This window comes from Culex quinquefasciatus, chromosome 2 (assembly GCF_015732765.1).
Source record: "Culex quinquefasciatus strain JHB chromosome 2, VPISU_Cqui_1.0_pri_paternal, whole genome shotgun sequence".
Lineage (NCBI taxonomy): Eukaryota > Metazoa > Arthropoda > Insecta > Diptera > Culicidae > Culex > Culex quinquefasciatus.
Window position 1 is genome coordinate 209,968,323 of NC_051862.1, and position 26,243 is coordinate 209,994,565.

The 26,243-nt window shown below is 32.7% G+C and overlaps 2 protein-coding genes across 5 annotated transcripts in view; one reads left to right on the forward strand and one right to left on the reverse strand.

Annotated features, from left to right (window-relative positions):
• Positions 1 to 2,059, forward strand: part of LOC6051796 (potassium voltage-gated channel protein Shaw) — a 261,314-nt gene extending 259,255 nt beyond the window's left edge. For 2 of the 4 annotated variants that reach the window (XM_038258170.1, XM_038258171.1), the window contains one exon: positions 1,874 to 2,059. In XM_038258170.1, coding sequence (XP_038114098.1) covers positions 1,874 to 1,914 — 41 coding nt within the window. In that variant the 3' untranslated portion in view covers positions 1,915 to 2,059. The remainder of the gene's footprint in view (positions 1 to 1,873) is intronic. The other 2 variants (XR_005277836.1, XM_038258172.1) reach the window with 2 other exon arrangements.
• A 16,673-nt stretch (positions 2,060 to 18,732) lies between these two features.
• On the reverse strand, positions 18,733 to 22,428 carry LOC119766488. Its single transcript, XM_038251062.1, has 3 exons — positions 22,361 to 22,428; positions 21,648 to 22,256; positions 18,733 to 18,760 (listed from the first exon to the last, which is right to left on the reverse strand). The coding sequence occupies exons 1-3, from the start codon at positions 22,426 to 22,428 to the stop codon at positions 18,733 to 18,735; spliced, it is 705 nt and encodes a 234-aa protein (XP_038106990.1).
• Positions 22,429 to 26,243: the final 3,815 nt, after the last annotated feature.

Genomic DNA, 26,243 nt, shown 5'->3' on the forward strand with positions numbered 1-26,243 from the left:
AGAATGCAAAACTATACGGACAAAATATTCTCAAAGAGTCTTGTTTTTACATTAATATAATTCAAAGAACTTATGTTGATTGAAAGGATGTGAAACTTTAACTAAAGTTTTATTTTGATATCCCATTTATTTTGCAAAGAACTGCCGATCATACATTAGGAAACTTGATGTTTTAAAAAAGTGCGAAAGCTCACATTTTTTTGTTTAACTTTTTTACTTACAAGGACCTACTAAATAAAACCCTTAAATAATATTTAAAAATTTGACATTAAAAATAAAGAAACAGCAATGTGCAAAATAGTACACAAAAAAACATATGAATTTTTAAATAATAGTAAAAAAAGTTTTTAAATGTTTTTAAGCACTGAAATAGTAGTTTATGCAACAAGTTGCAAAAAGAGAATTTTTTCAGCACGAGTCGTACATTTATCCGACGAGGTTCACCGAGTTGGATAAATACGACGAGTGCTGAAAAAATCAAGTTTTGCAACAAGTTCCAGACAACATTTTTTGCAATTTCGAAGAACACCCATTTAGTGAAATTTAAAGTCGAATTTTCATGTATTTTGTCAATAAATCGTTTAAATCAAATAAATGTTGAAAAGTGTTACTTTTCGAAACAAGTGCTGAAAAGTTTAACTTTTCAGCACCCATGTCAGTGCTGAAAAGTAGAACTTTTCAGCATTTATTTTGAAAAGTGTTGCTATTCGATTCTGTTATTTTTGGTACAGAAAAGTAGGCTATTTCGTCGTTCAAGAATGACAGGAAAGGTAAATAGTTTCACGACGGAATTGCAAAAAATAAATTACTATTCCTATTCCTTTCAATTACTCACTGCTAAAGTTTAAAAGAAAAAAAATCTCATAGAATTTGTTCAACCTTGGTTCAAGCAATTTGTTTTATGAGCAATTCCAGCTCAAATCAGAAATTTTTCTGGTACTTTTGTACCCGACTCTCTCCAATTTCAATGAAACTTTGTAGCCATTTTTGTGTATATGGAGCCAATAGTACTCGAAAATAACATTTGAGAAGGGCGTAAGGTATTTAAATATTTTTGTATTTTGCAATTTTTTTTTTTTTTTGCTAGCTGGTTATGTTTACAGGAATGAATGAGCCCTCAATAATTATTATATTATTAGCAAGAAGGGAAAAAATAATGCATTATAAGTTGAATTATTCAACCTTATTTCAGTTTTTTAATTCCACAACATAAAAAATCTTGATCAAGCCCATGGCAAAAGAAAGCGTTACCAAATGAGTTAGTTTAATTAGCTTTTGACCCAATTACTATCCATACTAACTTCCTCATTGGGTTAATCTCCACCTTAATAATGCTATGCAGCAAGCTGCTGCCAAAAATTCAAATCCCTCCATCAGTCAAACTCACCATTTTCCCCTTTCAACTTACATCCTTCAAGCAGCGCCGAGCAGCGATTTCCTCAGAAGGATCAATTAATCAATTCCGTAAGACGTCGTCGCCGAAATTTCCGACGACCATTGTTGGGATGTCATCATCTCCGCCGAGAGAGGAGGGGGAGGATGGATATTATGTAAATATGGTGCCCTCTTCTCGAGAAAATGAGTAGCGGGAAATTCGATGGGATTTGTTCAAGTTGGGATGGAAGAAGGGGGGAGGGGGATACTAATGAAATTATCCTTTTAACTGAGTTTTTGGAAAACTGCTCGATGGGGTTGAATATTAAGCAATTTAATAAGTTGTACCCGAGACATTTTAATTGAATTATCCTTATTACTTTTGGAAGGTAAGCGACTGTTTCTCGTTGTTGTAAATTTACGTTGAATTTCGTTCAGACTCGTTACCTGGCCGGAACCGTCTCGTTTTCAAAACCGTCCTTTTTTCTTCTTTCTATTGGCATGCTTCCAGAAACCAAGGACCCCGTGGGAGCCGTTTGAGAGGAGCTGATCGTCGCGGCTCCACCGGCGGAGTCGAACGGCACCGGCCACGCCAGCAACGGAACCGGTCCTGCTCAAGCCCCGCCGATGGGTTCGTCGTCGTTGCCGGCACCGTCGTTGGACGCGGTGCCCTCATCTGCCACAACTGCCACCCAACAACCGCAACAGCTGACCACGAGCACCAGTGTCGTCACGCTGGCCGGGATGACCCCGAGTGCGGCCATCTCCGCCCTCCGCCGGACCTCACTCGGCCCCACCACCAAGAGCACCAAGGAACGGAAACTCAAAAATAGCTAAATTTAAGAGAGAGAAAACAAGCAACAACAAATATTCTACAGCTAAATAACAAAAACAAACAAACAAAAAAGAAAATAAATCGTGGGACTCACGCAAATTTTGCCTTTTCCGCCTTTTTCGCTTCGATTCGATGGTTAGCTAAAAAAAAATCGACAAATTCTTTACTTTATGAATTGAGAATTATAAACGAGCCAAGCAGATTGTGACAGCGCAGGATTCTACGCGCGAGGATTGATCGTGGTGTAAGCGAGGAAAAAGAAACTTTGTTTTATAAAGTTGATTGTTTTACTTAAAAAGCGGCTGAGCTGACTAGGTTTAGTTTCGAAACCACCCTCGTTACATGTTAAATCGGTGTTGATAATTAATTAGAAGAAATAAAGCAAAAACAAAAAAGAGCAAGAGAGTGATAACTTTCGGTTCGGCGAGATAGTTTTACCTTCAAATTTGACTAGTGCAAAGATTTTTTATACAATGATGAATTCTTTTAATAAAAAAAAGCAAAACGAATATCAAACGCTTACAACTAATTGAAAATTGTACAGTTATTGAATCGAGATAAAAGCAAAGCAAAAATACCAACATGGAATATAACACCTATAAATATTGTACGATTGTAAATAAAGCAAAAAATGATCAATAAAAAAACTACATTTGAAACCAGAAGGAATATCGCAAAATGAATGGAAAACAAATCCAAGACAACAACAACAAAAAAACAACCAAATTGTATATTTTAGAAAAGAGGCAAAACGAAAAGTGATATCAAGTTATTTTAATCGACAAAATGAGAAAATTCGAAGCTCCAAACGCTGATTGCATCTCCCACAAAAAAGGAAAACCGAAAATGTTTGCGCGAAGAAATGTGTGTTTTGGCAAACGATTGATTGGAGGAATACAAATAAAACAAGCTTCAATACAAAAAAAAAAACTATTTCAGCAATCAAAGATAATTTTCAAGTACGATCCCAATAAACGAACAAATCAATAATATTTGAAATTCAAACCTTTTTTATTTCAATAGAACTTGAAAATGAACCAATGATCTATGAAACAAATGAACAAATGAACAAATGAACAAATGAACAAATGAACAAATGAACAAATGAACAAATGAACAAATGAACAAATGAACAAATGAACAAATGAACAAATGAACAAATGAACAAATGAACAAATGAACAGATGAACAAATGAACAAATGAACAAATGAACAAATGAACAAATGAACAAATGAACAAATGAACAAATGAACAAATGAACAAATGAACAAATGAACAAATCTGAAGTTTTTTATGTTTCAATTGTTTTTGCTGTTTAACTTTTTTTTAATTTTTTTTATTTGCAAAATCGCTTTTGTTCTGTGGCCAAACATGCAAAACTCTTGTCAAGTTCAGAAAAAGAATATCTGGAAAAACTTGTACACGAAAATCTTGAAATTTTTAATGGAGAAATAAATTCATTCAAAAGTTTGTAAATTTGAAAGATTTATGGATTTTCTGGCTTCAAATAGGTTGGATTTACTTTTTTAATTATAACAAATATTCACAATTTTTTTCGTTTTTTGATCAAAATTCTCTATTTTATTTAAAAGTTGTTCGAAAACAACGGAAAATGAAAAATCTGTCGAAATCTGGCTCAGATCATGATTAATCTTTGTTCTTGCTGACACTTGAAAAATCGGGCATTCTCAGATTTTTCTGGCAACCTGGCACCCCTGCCTGTGGTTCAATTTCACGGGCTAAATTCAAGTGCTAATTTTGAGCCATATTTAGGCATGCGAAAGCTATTTGCTAAACAGTTTATCAAATGCATTGGAAATATTTTTTGATTTTTTTTGACATAGGACTATGTCTCTACTTACTATATTGGGGGGCCAGTTCAGAAATTCGATCCAAAGCGTCACATTTAAGCGTTAAAAAAGGGGACATTTTGAACGCTTATATCTTTTTTCCCTGTAAATCAATACAGACGGTTGGACCACCAATCGAAAGAGGAAGACTTCAGCTATTGTTTAACTACATAGATAGTTTGACTAAACATAGTTAAAGCACTTAAAACATGCAATCAAAATGAGTAATTTTTCAGTACAAATCGGACAGATGACCAATCAGAGCGAGCGTATGCATTCGAAACCGCGCCCCTTTTGTGCCGTTCTCCGGCTCTGCCGCTATTTAAGCAGAAAATTTCGCAAAAGCAAGTCACTTTGAAACGAGCACTCGAACTGTGCACGTCGGGCAGGCGCGGAGCAGCAGCAACAGCAGCGGCCAATAGAAGAGGACCAGCAACCAGAAGGAAGAACCACCAGCAGCAGAAGGAGGAAATTCGAGCGAAGCGGACCGCGTTGAAGCCACTATGATGCGGCGGTTCTCATGAAAAATTTCGAATTGGTGGTGGAAAAAACCTGGAGTGGCCGGTACCCTCGAAGTAGGTTCCCTCGGGGCCCGGGGGGACATTTACAGAACCATACGAGTTGTGGCAATATGGATATCAAAATTCATGGTTTTTGATACTGAACATAATAATGGCCATTTCGACAGTAGTGGCCACAACCTGGAGTGGCCGGTACCCTCAAAGAAGGTTCCCCCGGGGCCTGGGGGGACATTTACAGAACCATACGAGTTGTGGCAATATGGGTATCAAAATTCATGGTTTTTGATACTGAACATAATAATGGCCATTTCGACAGTAGTGACCACAACCTGGAGTGGCCGGTACCCTCAAAGAAGGTTCCCCCGGGGCCTGGGGGGACATTTACAGAACCATACGAGTTGTGGCAATATGGGTATCAAAATTCATGGTTTTTGATACTGAACATAATAATGGCCATTTCGACAGTAGTGGCCACAACCTGGAGTGGCCGGTGCCCTCAAAGAAGGTTCCCCCGGGGCCTGGGGGGACATTTACAGAACCATACTAGTTGTGGCAATATGGGTATCAAAATTCATGGTTTTTGATACTGAACATAATAATGGCCATTTCGACAGTAGTGGCCACAACCTGGAGTGGCCGGTGCCCTCAAAGAAGGTTCCCTTGGGGCCCGGGGGGACATTTACAGAACCATACGAGTTGTGGCAACATGGGTATCAAAATTCATGGTTTTTGATACTGAACATAATAATGGCCATTTCGACAGTAGTGGCCACAACCTGGAGTGGCCGGTGCCCTCAAAGAAGGTTCCCTTGGGGCCCGGGGGGACATTTACAGAATCATACGAGTTGTGGCAATATGGGTATCAAAATTCATGCTTTTTGATACTGAACATAATAATGGCCATTTCGACAGTAGTGGCCACAACCTGGAGTGGCCGGTGCCCTCAAAGAAGGTTCCCCCGGGGCCTGGGGGGACATTTACAGAACCATACGAGTTATGGCAATATGGGTATCAAAATTCATGCTTTTTGATACAGAACATAATAATGGCCATTTCGACAGTAGTGGCCACAACCTGGAGTGGCCGGTGCCCTCAAAGAAGGTTCCCCCGGGGCTTGGGGGGACATTTACAGAAACATACGAGTTGTGGCAATAGGGGTATCAAAATTCATGATTTTTTGATACTGAACATGATAATGGCCATTTCGACAGTGGTGGCCACAACCTGGAGTGGCCGCTGCCCTCAAAGAAGGTTCCCCCGGGGCCTGGGAGGACATTTACAGAACGAGTTGTTGCAATATGGGTATCAAAATTCATGATTTTTGATACTGTACATGAAAATTGACATTCCGAGAGTGGTGGCCACAACCTGGAGTGGCCGGTGATCTCAAAGCAGGTTCCCCCGGGGCCGACAAATCTATGAAACAAAATAAAATAATCTTATTCCAGATTTCACTAGTAATCCAACAACACATTCAAATTGTTTGGTCCTATGTCTTTCGGTTATGTCTCTGACATACCATCTTGAACTTTTTATTTATTTAAATTTAATTTTATTTTAATTTTTTACTCAAATCATAATTATTTCATTTTATTCAGTAATTCCAAAATGTATTCTGTTTTTTTATAATGCTTGGCGAACAAAAATATTTCCTGTCGATGAATTAAAAAAAAACTATCAAAAAGAACACATTAAAAATAATGATGATTTTAAAGCAGAAATATTTATTTTCCTCAGATGTAATTTTAATCAATTTGAGTTAAAACGCGGATTCAAACCTGGATAGAGGAAGATTTAACAAATTTTTAAATTAAAAATTATTTCAATACAAGACCATAAATTCAGGGAAAACTTTGATTTATAATTCCCAACATTAAATTATTTGTATTTTGAATTCTATTGCTTTTTTGATCAGAAAAAAAAACTTTAAAATTTAAAAAAAATATAATTCCATGTGTATTTTTCTATTAGTCATCGACGTGCATTTTTTTTTTAATTTCAAACTTGCATACAATTATAAAACCAATATGTTGGAAGGTTGAAAAATAAAAATGTTGAATTTTTCTCAATTTTTTTAAAATACTTGAGATTAAACATAATCATATTTAAATTTACACTTTTCAAAAGGTAATATTTCTAGATTTTCTAACATGAAATCGCTCAACATTTACTTCTGTAACATTAATGTTTTTTTTGTTGACTGTGTACAAAATATCGTTAACATTTGAAGATAAAATTTAGCTCTATTTTATAATTGTAAACATTTTATTACGTTTAAAAATCACACAAAAATTTATAAATTTACATATACAGTAAAAAAATTTAATGTATTTTTTAATATCAATAACTACTTCCACTTCTGAGCAATTCTCTACGAAATCGGTCTTTTTTCTTCAATTTTAATTTTTGTATTTTTTAATCCGACTGAAACTTTTTTGGTGCCTTCGGTATGCCCAAAGAAGCCATTTTGCATCATTAGTTTGTCCATATAATTTTCCATACAAATTTGGCAGCTGTCCATACAAAAATGATGTATGAAAATTCAAAAATCTGTATCTTTTGAAGGAATTTTTGATCGATTTGGTGTCTTCGGCAAAGTTGTAGGTATGGATACGGACTACACTGGAAAAAATAATACACGGTAAAAAAAATTTGGTGATTTTTTTATTTAACTTTTTATCACTAAAACTTGATTTACAAAAAAACACTATTTTTAATTTTTTTTATTTTTTGATATGTTTTAGAGGACATAAAATGCCAACTTTTCAGAAATTTCCAGGTTGTGCAAAAATCATTGACCGAGTTATGAATTTTTAATCAATACTGATTTTTCAAAAATCGAAATTTTGGTCGTAAAATTTTCAGCTTCATTTTTCGATGTAAAATCAAATTTGCAATCAAAAGTACTTTAGTGAAATTTTGATAAAGTGCACCGTTTTCAAGTTATAGCCATATTTAAGTGACTTTTTTGAAAATAGTCGCAGTTTTTTATTTTTTAAAATTAGTGCACATGTTTGCCCAGTTTTGAAAAAAATATTTTTGAAAAGCTGAGAAAATTCTCTATATTTTGCTTATTCGGACTTTGTTGATACAACCTTTAGTTGCTGATATATTGCAATGCAAAGGTTTAAAAACAGGAAAATTGATGTTTTCTAAGTTTCACCCAAACAACCCACCATTTTCTATCGTCAATATCTCAGCAACTAATGGTCCGATTTTCAATGTTAAAATATGAAATAGTCGTGAAATTTTTCGATCTTTTCGAAAAAAAAAATATTTTCAAAAATTTTAAACCAAGACTAACATTTTAAAAGGGCGTAATATTGAATGTTTGGCCTTTTTGAAATGTTAGTCTTGATTTGAAAATTTTGAAAATATTTTTTTCGAAAAGATCGGAAAATTTCACAAATGTTTCATATATTAACATTGAAAATCGGACCATTAGTTGCTAAGATATTGACGATAGAAAATGGTGGGTTGTTTGGGTGAGACTTAGAAAACATCAATTTTCCTGTTTTTAAACCTTTGCATTGCAATATCTCAGCAACTAAAGGTCGTATCAACAAAGTCCGAATAAGCAAAATATAGAGAATTTTCTCAGCTTTTCAAAAATATTTTTTTCAAAACTGGGCAAACATGTGCACTAATTTTAAAAAATAAAAACTGCGACTATTTTCAAAAAAGTCACTTAAATATGGCTATAACTTGAAAACGGTGCACTTTATCAAAATTTCACTAAAGTACTTTTTGATTGCAAATTTGATTTTACATCGAAAAATGAAGTTGAAAAATTTTACGACCAAAATTTCGATTTTTTGAAAAAATCAGTATTGATTAAAAAATTCATAACTCGGTCAATGATTTTTTGCACAACCTGAAATTTCTGAAAAGTTGGCATTTATGTCCTCTAAAACATATCAAAATAAAAAAATTAAAAATAGTGTTTTTTGTAAATCAAGTTTTAGTGACAAAAGTTAAATAAAAAATCACCAAATTTTACCGTGTATTATTTTTCTAGTGTAGTCCGTATCCATACCTACAACTTTGCCGAAGACACCAAATCGATCAAAAATTCCTTCAAAAGATACAGATTTTTGAATTTTCATACATCATTTTTGTATGGACAGCTGCCAAATTTGTATGGAAAATTATATGGACAAACTAATGATGCAAAATGGCTTCTTTGGGCATACCGAAGGCACCAAAAAAGTTTCAGTCGGATTAAAAAATACAAAAAAAATCGAATGACCGAAATCCTAGAGAACTGCTCTTCTTTGAGGTAATTCGGCAATGACTTTTAAATAGAGCAAAGCTTGTTTTCGACCATTTCTAGAAGCTTTTGTGGAATATGTGAAATTACACAAAAAAGATGTGAATTCACACTCCATCAAAATCAATATCACGCATTTTTTCTGACACAAATCTGTTCCCATTTCTATTAATTTCGGATAACGTTTTGTAATTAAAAAAAATGTCTTTAAATTTTTCCTCCTTGTTTCTTGAAATCAAATTTAATTAAATTACATTTAAAGAGGTTGATAAACAGATTTTAATTCACACTTTATGATACCGTTTTCTTAATTTGAATGTCATTATTTTGAATTCATAGGCTTATAATTTTTTTTAATTATTTTTTTAAACTCTCGGAGCAGCGACAAATTGGAAGAATATTTGCATTGGCCTTAAGAAATGTTTTACAAAAATGCTTATAAAATAAGTTTTTGGATATTCCTTGATTTACTCTGTCATTTTAGTTGGGTTATTTGAGTTTGAAAAGATTTTTTTTGTCAAATGATAGGAATGAAATATTTTAGATTCGATAAAAAGAAAAAAAATTAAGAAAATTATTTTCATTTCAGAAAACAAGTTGAAAAGAGTTTTTCAAGAACATCAATTTTGGACGCAAATACGATAATAAAGCAAACCAAAAAAAGGAATTTTCCCATTCAAAAATAAAATTGAGAATTATTCAATCTTCATCAAACACACACTTCCAAGCGCAGCAAAACTGATTTCGGTAGCTCTATTCGTGCTATGTTTCACCCGCAATTCGCCAACTTCGGAAACTTCGCATCTCTTGCTAGGAAAGGACTTTCTCTTGGAGGGCTTGTAAATACTGAAAACAAAGAATGAAAAAGAGTTAATTCCTATGCTCTACTCTCGCTCTCACTCTCAATGTGTGTTTGTGTTTTTACTTTATTTTCCTAGGTAGATTTAAGGTTTGCCTCAATTTCCCTGGTCTAGGATGGGTGCTGAAAACTGAACTCTAAAACTATCTTCACAAGTGTCGTACAGAAGCAGTAGAATCGAAAACGGTTGCCTTTCATCAACACGCTTTTATAAAATTAAGCACGTGATTCCAAAGTTATGAAACTACTCAACTAAAAGTTGGCGCAAAACCCTGATTGACACCACACACACACACCCACACCCACACTACTGGAATACACACTTGTTAAAACCTACATAAAACCAACATATGGGACCAACATAGTCAACTGTACACAAAAATACCCTCCCACTTTTTCAGTTTTATTTTCCCTCCTCCCCCTCCCCCTCCCCCTCACCAATCTACATATTAATTGAAGAGCCTGAAAATATGCTACAACAAGTGACACTGCGAGTGTGTGAGTTGTGGGCAGTGGTGTGACAAACAGCAAACTTTGCCAGTAAATTGGAAAACTCTGCCCTGTTGTTGATCCTTCCGGTTGACCCACCCCCCACCCACTCAACCACTTATTTTTTGCACGGTTGTTTGTGAGTGGGAACTTTAACATCTGCTCGACCACTTTTCAATATCAATTCGGCAAGTTTTGCGTGGAAATAGAACGGCAAAAGAGTGTCGTAATTTAGTTACGAGTTTCGTTGTTTTTGTTGTGTTTTTGGTTCAAAACTTTCTCAAGGGAAAAACCACACAAAAATATTAGTTCAGACATGCAGCAAAATTTGGAAACTATTTTCGACCACCGAAAAATGCCACCCCTTTACTCACCACAAACTGTGTGACAACATTTCACACCAACTGCTGCCCAGAATTCAGTGCCAATTTTCCACCTCTCGGTGAAATTGCATCGGCGTTGGTTCTCCTTCTTCTTCAAAGCGAGTGGAAAACAACCCCCCCCCCCCCTTTGGGAGTGAGAGAACAAAAGCTTTCACCCTTCCACCACGTTTGGCTTTTTCTCAGCTGGGAAAAAGTTTTACTTGTCACATTCATAAGCTTTTATCTGCTGGTGAACGCTGCCCTGTTCATTCCCAATCAAATTGTCACTTGAGTGCAAAACCGCTCTGGAAGTGGAAATTTGCATGCTTTTCCTGGAGTAAAGGAATACAAAATAAAAAGAGAAATATCGATTTCAACAGAACATGAATAGTTCGAATGCTGAGAAATAACTCTTTAAAACGACTTATTTTTTGGATTTTCATAATTAAAATTGAAATTTTGAGCGAGTTTTGATAAGATTAACCGCTTGATACTCGAGCTTAAAGTTGGTGATAAAAATGTTTTTCATACAAAAATGACTTATTAAATCGCTAATAACTTTTCAGGATCGAGTTTCACAGCTTTGGCATGTTCTACAAAGTTGTAGAGCATGAAATTTCCAATGAGAATCTAACTTTTGAGAATATTCGGATGGCATTAATGCGCCCTGCAGACAAAACCGTAAGAAAAGTGTTTGATACATTTTTTCAATTTTTCCCATACAAACTTCACCTTCGTGTATCAATGGGTTAATGTTGACCGATTTTGCTCATATTTGGCTCAGAGTCCTAAAATAGCTCAAGCAGCAATATTCAGCTTGTGGAGCGAGTTTTTGAAAAAAAGTTCCATATTCTGGGCACCCTAATGAAAGATTTATTGCCTGAATAATCTCTTTTTTGATAAAAAACAAAAATCAAAATTCAGAAAAAATTGAAAACGTTAAAAAAGTTTCAAAAACGAACCATTTTACTGAAACATCATAACAGTACTTTCAAGCTTTCGTATTTAATTTATCTTATTCAATGATTTTTATAATTTTTCCCACTGTTGTTAAATGTCAGATAAAAATCACTATTTTTAAAGTACCAAAACAATTGGAGCAAAATTATTTTTTTTTAATTTAACATTTTTTTACTTTAAAGAGCCGATTTTTTTTTTGAAAAACTACAATGGTAAGACAAACATTATCTTTAGCCAACTCTGCAATTAATTTCATTGTAAAGAGCAGAAAAATTTACATTTTTTTTTTAATGGAATATCGAATCGATAGTTTAGGAGGAATCTTCAGTAAAAAAAGAACGATTCGTAAACTTAAGATGCTTTTGACTTGAAAACGTTGCAATTTAAAATAAAAACATCTATGTTCGCTCTGAAAAATATATTTAAAAATCAAGTAGGCCATTTGTTCGATATTTTTCAAAATTATGTTTTTATCAAAAAAAGGTACCCTGGTAGAAATTTTCGCATTCTCTTACAATAAAGGAAAACAGAAATCTTGAAAAAACATATTTAAAAAAAATTAAAAAAATAAATCCGTATTTTAGCATTTTTACTTTTTTTTATTGATAATAAATTATCAATATTTTCTTTACCAAGTACTCCAAATTGATCAAAAAATCTTTTTTTGAAAGTTTTGAAGTAACCTAACCTAAATTTGTTTGAAATTGAAAGATTGGAAGTCATTCATAATGTTTGGGAAAATACACATTAATTTTGATACAACGAAAATAACGAATTCCCGTTAAATCCAAATTAAATGTTAACCCTTCAGAATTGTTCAAAACCAATTCGCTCTATGGACACCAGCAGACTCACTTTTCCCACCATTTGTCTCCTCCCTGATCAGTTCTTTTTCCTCCCATTATTAATTTATTACCATCAGTTTTGTTTCATTTTTTCCCCTTCGTAGATCCTTCCTTTGTTCTAGCCTTTTCAACCCCCTTAAAATTTTCGCATCCTTCAAAGATTTCCACTTTTATCCCGCTCTCGCTTTCCTTCTGGTAATGTTAGCAATAATCGACTTCATCAGCGCAGTCAATGGGCCGGGAAATTGAGGCAAACGACGGCGTGTAAATAGCTCTAAACTTTATCGATTTGTTTTGATTTTTTGGTTTCTCGGACGTTGGTTTTTGTTATCCTGAAGGCAAATCGACGATAAGAATGATTAGAATTTGCTAAAAAGAAAAGAATTAATAGATAACGTAAAGCTAGTTTGGCATTTTTTTTATTTTTTCAAAAGAGGAACCTCATCTCAAGCAAATGGTTTTAGAGAAAATCATAGAATAAAAAAAATAATAAAAATAACAGCAGCGGAAAACAACTAAATAAGAAGGCAAAAACTGTCCCCTAAAACCATGTGACTCGCTTAAAAAAGTCATAATTCAATGCCGTCAAATCGAAAAACTAACCGGAAAGTAGATAACACAAATAATGACAAATGGACCGGACGGTAGTGAGGTGCGAAATGCGTGAATTTAGATTTATGGATATGCTAAATGTTAGCCTGTTTAGAAAAGGAATGTGGAAGGTTGGCTGACCAATACCAGATAAATGGAGAGAACTGTTTTAGGGGAGAAACTGTTGAGTGAAATTGATGATGGTGCAATAATGGAATTTGAAATGAGTAAAAGGACCTAAATCTAAATTTTTGTCATACATTCATTGTCATGAATTGTCAAAATTTATATTAAAACTGCTAAGTAGTAATTTATGCAACTAGTTGAAAATGAATAACTAGATTTACCAAGTTGGATAAATACGACGAGCGCTAAAATAGTGGTTTATGCAACAAGTTGCAAAAAGAGGATTTTTTCAGCACGAGTCGTACATTTATCCAACGAGGTTCACCGAGTTGGATAAATACGAAGAGTGCTGAAAAAATCAAGTTTTGCAACGAGTTCCATACAACATTCTTTGCGATTCCAAAAAACACACACTGAGTGAAATTTTATGTCAAATTTTCATGTATTTTGTCAATGAATCGTTTATATAAAAAAATATGTTAAAAAGTGTTACTTTTCGAAACAAGTGCTAAAAAGTTTAACTTTTCAGCACCGATTTGAGTGCTGAAAAGTAGAACTTTTCAGCATTTATTTTGAAAAGTGTTGCTATTCGATTCTGTTTTTTTTTTTGACAGAATGACAGAAAAAGTAAGTAGTTTCGTAGACGGAATTGCAAAAAAACTAATTTTGCAACGTTAAGAAAGGAGTCAAAATCCAAAGCAGTATCGAAAAGTAAAACACGTGCTAAAAAGTTGAACTATTCAGCACTCAAATAGATGTACAAGACACGTTTCTTAATTGTTATTTTTGGTGATAAAAAGTAGGCCATTTTGTCATTCATATTGATAGGGAAAATAAATAGTTTCACCGCGAAATTGCAAAAAAATGTTTTTTGGCCAAAATTAAATTAAATAAAATTGAAAAATAATTCAACAAAAGTGTAAACAGAATTATTTTAAAATTATTTTTAAAAAAAAGTGACTGTAATTTGTTTTTGGCAACCTTGAGAAGAAAAAATTGTCATCGCTACTTGCAAATGTGTCTTTCAGGAAATTTTCTCAGCTTTCCAACATTTTTAAAAAATGTTTCATCGAGAAAATCCTGAGATATTTTTTGTTAATTTTTTTTTATGTTCTAAATTCATAATTGTTAATTGTAAACTTTTAAAAATCAATTCAGAGAACATTTAGTTTTAACCGAGTTTTTGAATATGTGGGATTTGTTCAGAAATTGAAATTATTAAACTGTATTCAAATATATATTTTATGAAAATAAATAGCTTATTGCACATTGGGCAAGCATTGGGAAGCTTAATTATTTTGCTATAAGACACATTAGAAAGAAGCATTGACTATTTTTTCCTGTAAAGTATGTTCTTGAGAATTTATTGTGAGAGGTCTTCAAAGATGTGCCCATAAGCAGTTTTTATGGTAAAAAATATCACTGAATAGCACTGATTTTTTTCAGTTATATAAGGCCGATGCAAATATTTGAAAAAGTTTTTGTCCCTCGGCCCTGGCCGAGGTCAAGGGGGGGGGGGCAAAAAAATAAAAAAATATAAAAATTTAAATAACAAGCCATAATCTTCACATTTAAATGAAAAAAGTGTTTTTAAATGCATTTTACACTAGTTCAGTTGTTTTGCAATCATTAGTTTTCAAAAAATCTAAGATCTGACAAAAACAAAAATTGTATCGAAAAAAAAGATTTTGCATCGAAAATTTTCAAAAAATCTAAAGATTTTTTTATAAAACCAAACATGCTATAAATGATTTTAAACGCAGGAGAATGTATTTTAATTTGATTTCAGCTGGTTGCACTTGAATTTTGAATTTGAATTTTTAATTTTGAAGTTTATTGTAAAAATATTTTTTTTGCCCCCTGATTTTTTGGGCCAATTTAGAAGGGTGGGGGGGGGGGGGGGTGACAAAAACTTTTAAAAATATTTGTACCAGCCTAAGGTCCTTTGACAATATTTTAACAGATTTAGAAAACATAAAAAATCGTAATTTGAAATGCCAACATTTATTTGTTATCATGTCATGATGGATAAAAAAAAGTGTTAAAGACAAAATACAGAATTAATCAGTATTAGAGCTGAGTTATTTAAAAGAAGAAAAAACAGATGCTTGGAATCAAATTTTAAGAATTTAAATTAAAAAATGTAAAGAAGCCATCACAAAATTTAAAAACCTCCAGGAATTAAAAAAAATGAATTCGACGTAAACTAAAAAAAAATCAATACTTTTATAACTTTAAAACTTTTTTTTATTATATTTTTTACGAGAATTCTTAAGTTTAATGTAATATTGTTGAACTTCATTTTTTAATGCATGTTTTTGAAGCATTCATCTTGGAAACAATGTTTTGATTGAAAATATGATGAATAATTACTGTTATGTAACTTTGGATTCAAATTGAAAAATATTCTTTCAACTTTTTAGAAGACAACAAATTGATCAGAAAAAAACAGTGCGACCTAAAAAATACATTAGAATAATTAAAACCTCAAACATTATGTTAATTATCATAATTTTTTGCATGTTTTTTTTATTGAATATTCTTTATTGAATTTTTCTCATAATAATTAGGTCGTTGCAAATATTTTTCGAAGTTTTTGTCCCTCGACTCTGACTCTCAAAGGGGGGGCGAAAATTTTATTTTCTGCGTAAAAAAACTTTGTGTGGTGCTGTGCATTGGAATTTCATAAACATTCAAATCATTTTTTATCAAGCCCAAACATGCTAAATATTATAATCAATGCAGAAAAATGCATTTTAGATTGTTTTCAGTTGATAAGATTTATATTTTCGTGGAAATTTTGTAGTTTTTTGGAAACATATTTTTTTGCCCCCTGATTTTTCAGACCAATTTCGAAGGGGGGGGGGAGGCGACATAAACTTTGAAGAATATTTGCAACAACCTTACATAAGGTTAGCATATTTATTTATATTATAAAAAAAGTTATTAAACATCATCAAAATATAAATTCATTTTAATTAATTGTTTTATAATATTTTCAATCCATATTGTGTTTTTGTTATATATTAATGATGTTTTGGAGTTCCTTTCAATTATGGTTCGTACAATAGATCATTTTGATATAATTGGATAATTTAAGAAAGGATTTGGCACTTCTTCTCTTCTCAAATTAAAACCTTTTAAATTAATACGTTATTAGTGTACATAATTTTATGGAACTTGTTATGAGAAGCTAATAATGCAAAATCGTTGCAGTTGCCACAAATAGGGCAAAGCTTTTTTTTATCAAATAATGAAGAGAAGTCTTTTTTCAAAGCCAAATATAAAAATAAACTTGTCAGGCGTTACTAAAGAACTTATCATAAATCATTCAAAATAGATTATTCAGCATTCCTTCAATTCAATAAACCAAGCACGTCCCAATACCTTATCAAACGCTAACTTTTGATTAAAAACTTTCCAAACATTTGAGCCGACTTTCTAATGTCCCCTCCATAAATTAGGTCAGCAGTCTCTTCGTGATATGATTTATCACAAAACTTGCACCCTCCCCAGACTCCCCACCCCCACTATTCACAAAGCTTCTCCGGTAAAATGTCAAACGAATAAATCAGTGGCACGTGCCCCGTGTCGCCATTTCCCAAAGGGGGTGGTCAACCCCGGTGGGTGGTTGTGCGAAATGCACTTTTTCGCATCGGAACGAATTTTCACAATTTGGAAACAAACAACAACAATATGTTTGCGTCGAATATTGAAATGAGCAAAAAAAAAAACAAGCAAGAAGGAAATGGTTTTGAAAAATGTGGCAAGTTTTTCCGTTGAGGGGGGTGGCAGCCTTGGCAAGAAATTAATTTTCCTTTTTGGCTGTTTATTTGCTTTGTGTTGCTAATAGGGAAAGCAGCGAAAAACAGTGCTGCAAGCAACTTTCACGAAAGGAATTGTAAATGAGGTGAAAGTTTGGCAGTAATATACGTTCAAGATGGAAGTGCGATGTAGCATTTGCACATATGCTGGTGGGGTAAGAAAAGTCGAGAAGTTTCCTGAAATGAACAAAGTTTTTGCTATTTTGGCACCCAACTTATGAGCGAGTCTCGACATGATTTATGCTCGACGTATAGTGGCAGTTGTTGAACGGATGGAGGTCGTCATATTTCTTCGTTTGATTTTATTGATTTTGCTGGGAAACGATTTGCTTGAAGTGACTTCCAATATGTTCATCTTGAAAAGGGGAAAAATCAGTCGTGAAAATCGCTATCTTTGCCTTCAGGATTCTTTAAGTTATTAAGTAAAACGAAACTGTGATTACCGAACGCTAAAACATTTAAACTAAAACTTAACACAACTATGAAAGGAATAAAAATAAAAGCACAAGTTCCAATCGAATATCCCACAGCAAAAGTCGACAGCAAAATACTCAACTCAAACATAAAACCAGCAAAATAATCGTACCGAACTACACGACAAGAAGTAAAATTATCAAATAACACATATGCTCCATACTGTTAAAAGTATGGAATACTCCGCATGAGAATAAAAAGAAGCAAAAATACCGAAACAAGTATTCCACTCAAGCTAAGATGATAAGATATTGGTAAAACAAAACAAATAGCTAAATATAAACAAGCAAAAGTGAAAGGAAAAGTCAAACATGTAAAGTTAATAGTTACACACGAACGGAGCATACCAAAGTGAGCGATATAACAAGAAAAGAAGGGATCTATCAAATAAAAGCCACAAACAAATAGTAGATATCATAACTAAACGAAGCAAATACAAAATGAAGCCACCAACATTGTAGAAGTGTTTCTCTTTCTCTATTTTTCTTAGTTGTTGTGTACAAAAAATGGGAAAACCACAATTCAACGATTCAATGACTTTTTGCGCTCTTTTGTTAACTTGAAGCAAGAATATATAAATAGATAAATATATTTCAATTTATGATAAACTAACAAAAACACTACACACAAAGGAACACAAGCAAAAGCATTATAGTTATTAAAAATTCTATCAATGAGGGTGTAAAAGAGCGATGAAAACACAAATATATTTATACAAAACATAAAAATGGTAAACAATTATTAAGCTTCAAAAGAACAAACCAGATTATTTAAAAAACAAACATTTGCTTCTTCAATCATTTAGGGGCACCCTTAACTGCAATATTAAATTCGACAAACGAAAAAATGATCCAATTTCAAAATTGCATAAATCGCGTATAAACATAATAAGTGGTGTCCAAATTCGATAGCAAAAATAAAAAAGGGGAAAAACGTAGCTGTAAATATTCGAAACACAACTCCCAAAAAGAAAAAAAAAATCAACCATAAGAGCAGTCTTGTTTGTGATTTTAAAAAACAAGTTTGATAATAATTATTATTAAAAATGAAAGCAAAAGCCGACGAGGAAAAAATAAACCAATTTTAGAAAAATTGCTGAAAAATCCACCCTCAAAGTGTTTCATTTCGAATCCCCCTTAAAGTTGTTCACACCTGCAAGAATTAAGCAGAAGCCGGCACCCGGTGATAATTGCAAAAATGAAGGTGAGTAATCAAGACAAGTTATGTTTCCCGAAGCGCGCGGGCGCGCGCGGTTTCGCAAGAAAAACTTTGCTTGCGGCGGAAAGAGTGTGGAAAGTTTTCTTGGGTGCACGAGTTTTCCTACATTTTTTTTTCACTTTAATTTCTTATTTCACTTTGGCAGCTGCAGCAGTTGCAGTCTGTGGGGGGAGGGAATGGAGGAAAAAATTAAAAATTGTGTGGAGACAAACTTTAAGATGCTCGTTAAGGAAAAGGTGCATTCTGGGTAAAAAAAAAGTGGAAGGATAAGTTTATGGACGGATTAGAGTGGGCGAGGGCAGGTGGCAGATGGAACTGCAGAATGATTGACTTTGGTGATACTTTGTCTTGTCGCGGGGGTTAGTTGGCAGGGTAAAGTTATTTGCAGGTAAGTTTGGAAGATTACAAGGAAACTTTTTCAGTGTCTTTATTTTAAGTTTTTGGTTTCACTTGTGCCGAGATTAATTACTAAAACCATAGCGAAGATTGTACGTGTTCTGCTCAATTAAAATTCATTCCGTCTGTTACTTTTTCTTCATCACTTAGTTTGATGCAAAAAATTATTTTTGAAAAACTAACCTAATCCACCTACGTGGTTGGTGCCTTCTTCACTCCACTCCTGGACAACACAAATGATCCAGAAATAATTTTCAATCATGTTTAAATTAGAAAACTTTAAAAATAAAGGTTGTTTTCTGTTCACTTTTTTTAATTTAAACATTTCTTTTTTTCTATTTTCCAGCTTGTTTGAAGATTTTTGAGTCATCGATGATTTGTGAATTCTGAACATGAAATAAAAACAAGACTAATATTCTTCATTAATTACCAAATCAAAGATAGAGTGACATTTTTGTTTCTTTGTACCACTGATAATACTCAATAAACAATTTGTTGTATCAAATTGAGAACCAATGAAGCATTTTGTATACTAAAATAAACAAGGTTGTTAAACGATAGAATTATCGTCGATAATATTATCGCCCAACAATAACGATAGTTATTATCGTAATCGTCGGGACGATAACGTTAATCGATCATTATCGTTATTTTATTAATTCTATCGGCCATAATTTTATATTACTTTAACTACGTACTCAAATTTTCATGATTTATAATATGGGTATCAAACGAAGCAAAATGTTACCTGCTTTTTCATTCAATAATCTCTAAAACAGTTCAAATACATTTGAAATTTCGAATCGTTTGATAACCATATTGTGAATTATAAAAACTTAAATAATTTCGAGAAAATACGGTATTTTGTGAAAATTTGAGCAATTCATTCAAAAATCTCTAAAACTGTTATAATACATGCAAAATTTTTAATAGTTTGATACCCATTTTGCTTATTATAAAAATTGAGTATTTTCGAGAAAATACGGTATTTTGCGAAGTTTTCATTCAATAAACTCTTAAACAGTTAAAATAATTGCAAAATTTCGAATCGTTCGATACCCATATTGCGAATTATAAAAAAATGAATAATTTCGAAAAAATACGATATTTTGGTGAAAATTTGAGTATTTTATTCAAAAAACTCTGAAACAGTGATAATGCATGCAAAATGTCGAATCGTTTTATACCCATGTAGCAAATTATAAAAATTTTAGTACTTTTAAAAAAGGTATTTTGTGAGTTTTTGTTTTATTATTTATACTTTGAATTTACCATATTATCAAGAAAATATTCACAAAGAGGAAGCATGAAAATTCAATATAATTTGGCTGGTTTTAATTTTTTTCGAAAAATATTAAATTTAAGTTATCATCCGTTATTGTCGATCAAATTATCGCCTATAGAATTATCGCAATAACGATATCGATAGATTGTCGTTATCGTTATCGAACCTCGATAATTTTATCGTAAACAACCTTGAAAACTACAAATTTAGAAATTCGAGAACAAATATCTAATAAAACGCAAATCTGTTAGAAATTCAGGTCATTTATATTCTACAAAATTTTCAACGTTTCTTCACTTTAACACCTAAACTTCTAAGCTCGAGGAAAAGGGGGAATTTGTTTGGAAATTTATGAGCTTGTAAGTTTTAAGCATTAATCCTGTCATATATTTATTTTTTCTTGATGTTAGAATTATTATACCTTGATCTTGGCAAAAAAATAATAATAAATGTGTGAAAGTCTGATTCTTGAGAGACAATCTATAACTTTTTTACAATTTGATAAAACGTTATAATCAGCACCGTACCTAGGGGTTGGCGCAGTTGGCGACCGCCAAGGGCGCCAGCCCTTGGGGAGCGCCGAAAACGATGATTGTACAAATTTGTCATGTTATTATAAAATCCTAGAAAGGTATTCAGAACAAAAGGGGCGCCAAATTTTAAAGTAGGACTACAAAATAACTCGATAATCTTGGTCGGAATATTACAAATATTACTTGTAACACTTGGGGCGCCAAAATCAACTATTTCAATAATTGTACCAGAATTAAATTTAAAATTAAATTCTCTCAATTCATTTATCAAGTGGCAAAAATTTCAGGGTTTTATAACAATTCTTTGAAATAGCTAGAGATTTTATATTCCAACTCAGTATATAAAATTCAATTTAAATTTCACCATTTTTTCCAGCATCAGGAACCATCAAGCTTTTTATGTTTTGAAGTATTTTTTTATATAATCAGCTATTTAATTGAAATTTACACATTTCTATTGAAAATCTGAAATAAAAAGAATAAGATACTTCAAGTTTAAAGAAAATGGCATTTAATATATTTTTATCGTTTTAAATGCAAACTTGTTTATTTATTTATTTCATCTTCGGCACTCGCCGCACAGACTACAACTTATGTCCTATTTTTAATCCTAGTTTTAAATACACATTTTGACATTCCAAACACAAACACATCTGCTACATCATTAAACACTCGACAGCAAGCACTAAGGGGACTATAATAACCGTAGTTCGTACGATGGCCAGGAACTTCAAGAAACGGAGCAGGGTTGCGCAGATTACGAGCTGGGATGTGTAGGGTGATTTTATCGCGAAGAGTAGGGCAGTCAATATTGCACGACAACAAGTCGAATACATAAATTCGCTGTAGTAGAACTCGTCGTGATGCCAGCGCAGGAGTTTAAGCCGCTCACAGTTGTCATCGTACGAGGAGAGTCCTTGAGGCCGCACCCATGGCAGGCGTCGCACAGCAAATCTGGTGAAAGCTCGCTGAATCCGTTCGATCCTTTCAGCTTGCACGGCGTAGTAAGGTGCCCATACTTGGACGGCGTACTCTAGTTGACTCCGAACTAGCGAACAATAGATTGTTTTAAGCGCGAACAGATCCACAAAGTCAGCTGCATTTCGACGAAGAAATCCGAGGGTGGCAAAAGCTTTCGCTGTTGTCAGTGCAATATGTTCGTTGAAGCACGCTTTGCTGTCGATCGTCACACCCAGGTCCTTGATAGTGTTCACCCGTTCAAGTTCGTTTTGGCCCATCCTGTAGCTACTCAAGAGAGGTGTTCGTTTGCGCGTGAAGCTTATGATTTTGCATTTTTGTACGTTGACCTCCATTCCGTTGGCAGTGCACCAGCGTAACAGGCGATCGATGTCTTGCTGGAGTGCACAGCTGTCGAGAGGCGAGCTAACTGATCGGAACACTTTCAGGTCGTCTGCGTACATCAGCTTGTCCGACTCGAGGACACTGCACAGGTCGTTCACGAACAAAATGAAAAGTAAGGGTCCAATCACGCTGCCTTGCGGGACTCCGGAAGGAATTGCGAGGAGATGAGAGGAAGTGCATCTTACTTTGACGAAGGCTTTGCGATCGGCAAGGTATGAATGAATCCATCGGACGATCCATTCTGGAAGGCCATAGCGTCTCAGTTTCTCCAGTAAGAGAGCATGCGGTACCTTATCGAAAGCTTTAGATAGATCCACGTAAACAGCGTCAATTTGTTGGCCTTTTTCAATGTTCGTCAAGAGTGTTGAAGTGAAGAGGAGAAGGTTGGACGTTGTTGAGCGTCGCTTAACAAACCCGTGTTGTTCGTTGTGCGTTGAGATTGGCCTATGTTTTCGAAATACTGAAGTGTTTAAATTGAATATTTCTAACACAAAAAATGCTTTGACTTTTGTTAAATTTCTAACAAAATATTTTTTTTTTTTCAACATAAAAATGTTGGTTTTTTAAGAGCACATAAATTGCTCTAAATATATTATATTCTGCTGCTTGTATTCAATTGCTTGTAGCAAGAGTGAAAAAGTAAAATTTGGGTGTCTTCGACAAAGTTGCATAGATTGGCATGCCCACCAAATTTTTAGTCGTAAAAGTAAAATATTATACAATTTCTTGTATAATTTTGATTTGCAGAAACACCATTATCGGGGACCCATTAGAATTTAAACCAAAGCAAAATTCCACCTCCAAAAAAAGCGATATTTTTTGGGAAAACACAAAGTTCCACTTAATTTTGCTTCTAGGGTCAATAATTTGAATAATGTTAGTAACATTTTCCTTGAAAATTTTTGTTTTGTTATGTTTTAATGGAATGGATAAAGTTGCTTATCATTCACATACATTTTTTTTTATTTCATGGATCCAATGTGTTTGACTATCCAGTGTAATTTCGCCTAAATTTTCACATTTACACAAACGGTTTTAAAAGCTTTGTGTGTAGAGGGTGACTATTCTGGAGATTTTCAATTTCCCGGGAATCGAGAGTTGAATTTGGAAATTTCCCGGGAATTCCCGGGACCTGGTAGTGTTTATAACTATGCCAATAGTGCCAGTAATGTGTAAAGAAAAGTTATAAATGTGTTTCTATTTAATGAATTCAGTTACGATTTATTCATGCTTATTTAATGAAACGTTAATTAGTAGCCTCATTATTTTTGGGAACTATGATCTACTTCTTGATTTTTTTTCTGAATCTGCAATATAACTTGTTGTATGAACTTGTTATTAGATTTTTGTGAAATAACAAAATAGCTAATATATAATTTCCCAGTATCGGGATTTTTACAATATAATAAATAGCGACTCAAAACAACAATTTTAATATTTTTTTTTCTTTTTTAAAACTGTAAATATGCATTGAAGAAACAGTGATCCGGAAAACCCGAATGTTCACATTTGGCGAACTTTACAAAGATTTCCAGAGTTTTTTTTCTAAGATATAATTTAATATTGAGGTTTAAGCGAAACACAAAATTACTCCATGACATCAAAAAAGGAAATTACCTTGATACAGCGAAATTAAAATAAAAAGAATAAAAAAAAATTGATTATGCTTGAAAGAGTATACGAAAATTGCTATGCTTGAAAGAGGATATGAAAATTATACTCTTGGAAATAATAAACAAAAATATAAAAAAAATTAGACTTTCTTCTGGTGGCTAACTACTAAGTATGCTTTAAGGTTAATTTTGGGGTCTACATTATTTTAAGTTTTCCCAATTATAGTTATTGGAATTTTTAGTAAGTTAAAATTTACACTTTCTGAATTAGAAGATAAGAGAAGCATTGGTTCATTCGAACTTGAACATCTTACTTTGAACACCCAATGTTCTGAACAATTTCGAATTTTCAATTTTTTTTATTTGTTTATATAGTTTTGCTTCGACCAAATTTCCCGGGAATCGAGAGGTCCAAAAATTCCCGTTCGTCACCCTCTATTTGAGTGTAATGGTTTTTATACAAAATTTTAAGAAACTTTAGATGTCGAAAAATAAACACAAAAAATGTCAATGTGTTAAAAAGGTAAAAACTAATTGCCTTTGATTGAAGCTATGAATTTTCAAAAAACAAATTTTAGGAATTTTATATCAATCAAAAAACACAGTCACAGAGAAGAGAAATATTGTTTTCAAAAATAAATTGAAAAAAAAAAATAGTTTCAAAAGGAATCCATCCAAAAACAAGTTTTAAAAGGAGTCCATTTTCTAATCAGTTAAACTATTTTTTCAGGAATGCAGGAAAATGCTGATACAATGAAATTTAAGCTAGGTCAGATCAAATTCTGTTTAAAACGATAAAACAACACTCTGCTATTTTCAGTCAACATTATACATTATAAATCGATTGAAATGGTTTAAAAATAAAAAAAAACAATAATTTGAATATTCTTCAAAGAATTAAATTGTGGTTGGATTTTTTAGCTGTTATATTTATTCAATCAATTACCATTATATTATTAAAACTCTTTGAAGCAATCACTGAAAATTTAAGTAAACATATCAAAATGATGAAAAATTTGGAGGGGCGCCAAATTGATGCTTCGCCAAGGGCGCCGTGGACCCTAGGTACGGCTCTGGTTATAATTTATAGCAATTTATGACAAAGGAGAAGTAAAAATTCAATACATAAAATATAAAAGCACATAAAAACCATCAATATTTTTGAATTTTCTGAATTTCCGATTTCCCTAAAAGAAAAGTAATTGAAGTTGAAGTTTACATTCTCATACGTATTTATACGTATATAAAAAAAATCATTTACATGTTTCAGAAAACTGAACGGCAATTTCAAACTTCACTGACAATTTTTCAAGGAAAAGCTGCTTAAATCGATTGTAAATTTCGTTTGTTTTTCTTATATTCACATTTGTTTTTGCATTTCCAATCAAATGAAAAACTTTTTGGTAATTTTAAAATTTAGAAATTCGAGAACAAAGATCTAATAAAACGCAAATCTGTTAGAAATTAAGGCCATTTAAATTCTACAAAATTTTCAAAGTTTCTTCACTTTAACACCTAAACTCCTAAGCTCGAGGAAAAGGGGGAATTTGTATAGAAAATTCAATACAAAAAAATATTAAATCACATAAAAACCATCAATTTTTTTTAATTTTCTGAATGTCCGATTTCCCGAAAAGAAAAGAAATTACATTCTCTTACGTATTCGGCACCAGTGTTTTTAAATTATACAGGAATAAACAAGAACTTGAATGAACTTTTTTTTATCAAATTATTTCTGTTAATTTCGTTCCAGAATTCCCAAACTTTTGTACAAAAAGTACCACAAAGTGCTTAATACATAATTATAGTACTGCTACTACCAAAAAATTGCAACACATTAATGAATTTTCGAAATATTTTTTTTTAATTTTGTTTTACGTCTACGATAAAAGTATTTTTAATTGCACTTTCACAATTTGTTTTATTAGTTTTCAAAATATATAAATACTTTTTGGGATCGAATAAAAAAAATCAAGGTACGACATAAACTTTGAAAAAATTAATGCATCGGCCTTGTGAGACAATTTTCATTTCCATCACTCAAATCCAATACCGTAAAATCGGTTGACATTGATAGCCGGGGTGACTTTGAAATGCAAAATACGAATTCAATACAGAGTGATCATGATAGAGATGTGTTGAAAATACCCCAAGAAGAAGTTTTTATTAAAAATTAAATAGTGTCATGTTTTTATCAACGAAAATGAGATCGATTTGGAAAACGGGCTGCAGCATCGGATTCGAAATTAATTCATAGAACAGTTTAAATTTGTTTTACGCTACACGTTTTAAATGTTATTGAAAAAGAATTCCAATATTTTTCAGATTTATAGCCATTTTCAGTAAACCATGTTTTGTAGTAAACTTGTAAAATTAATGAATCATGCTAAAACATTGGTTTTTAGAGCAGTGCAATTTGAAATTTTTATGCAATAATCAATTTCTTAGAAATTAT

Excerpts from the sequence above, each read along its gene's own strand:
- LOC119766488 (XM_038251062.1), bottom strand. The coding sequence starts at position 22,428 with ATGGCCTTCCAGAATGGATCGTCCGATGGATTCATTCATACCTTGCCG. Across the intron at positions 22,257-22,360 it reads ATCGCAAAGCCTTCGTCAAA|TGTCCTCGAGTCGGACAAGC; the intron begins GTAAGATGCACT and ends CGACCTGTGCAG. Across the intron at positions 18,761-21,647 it reads TTCTACTACAGCGAATTTAT|ACTGCAACTGCTGCAGCTGC; the intron begins GTATTCGACTTG and ends CTCCCCCCACAG.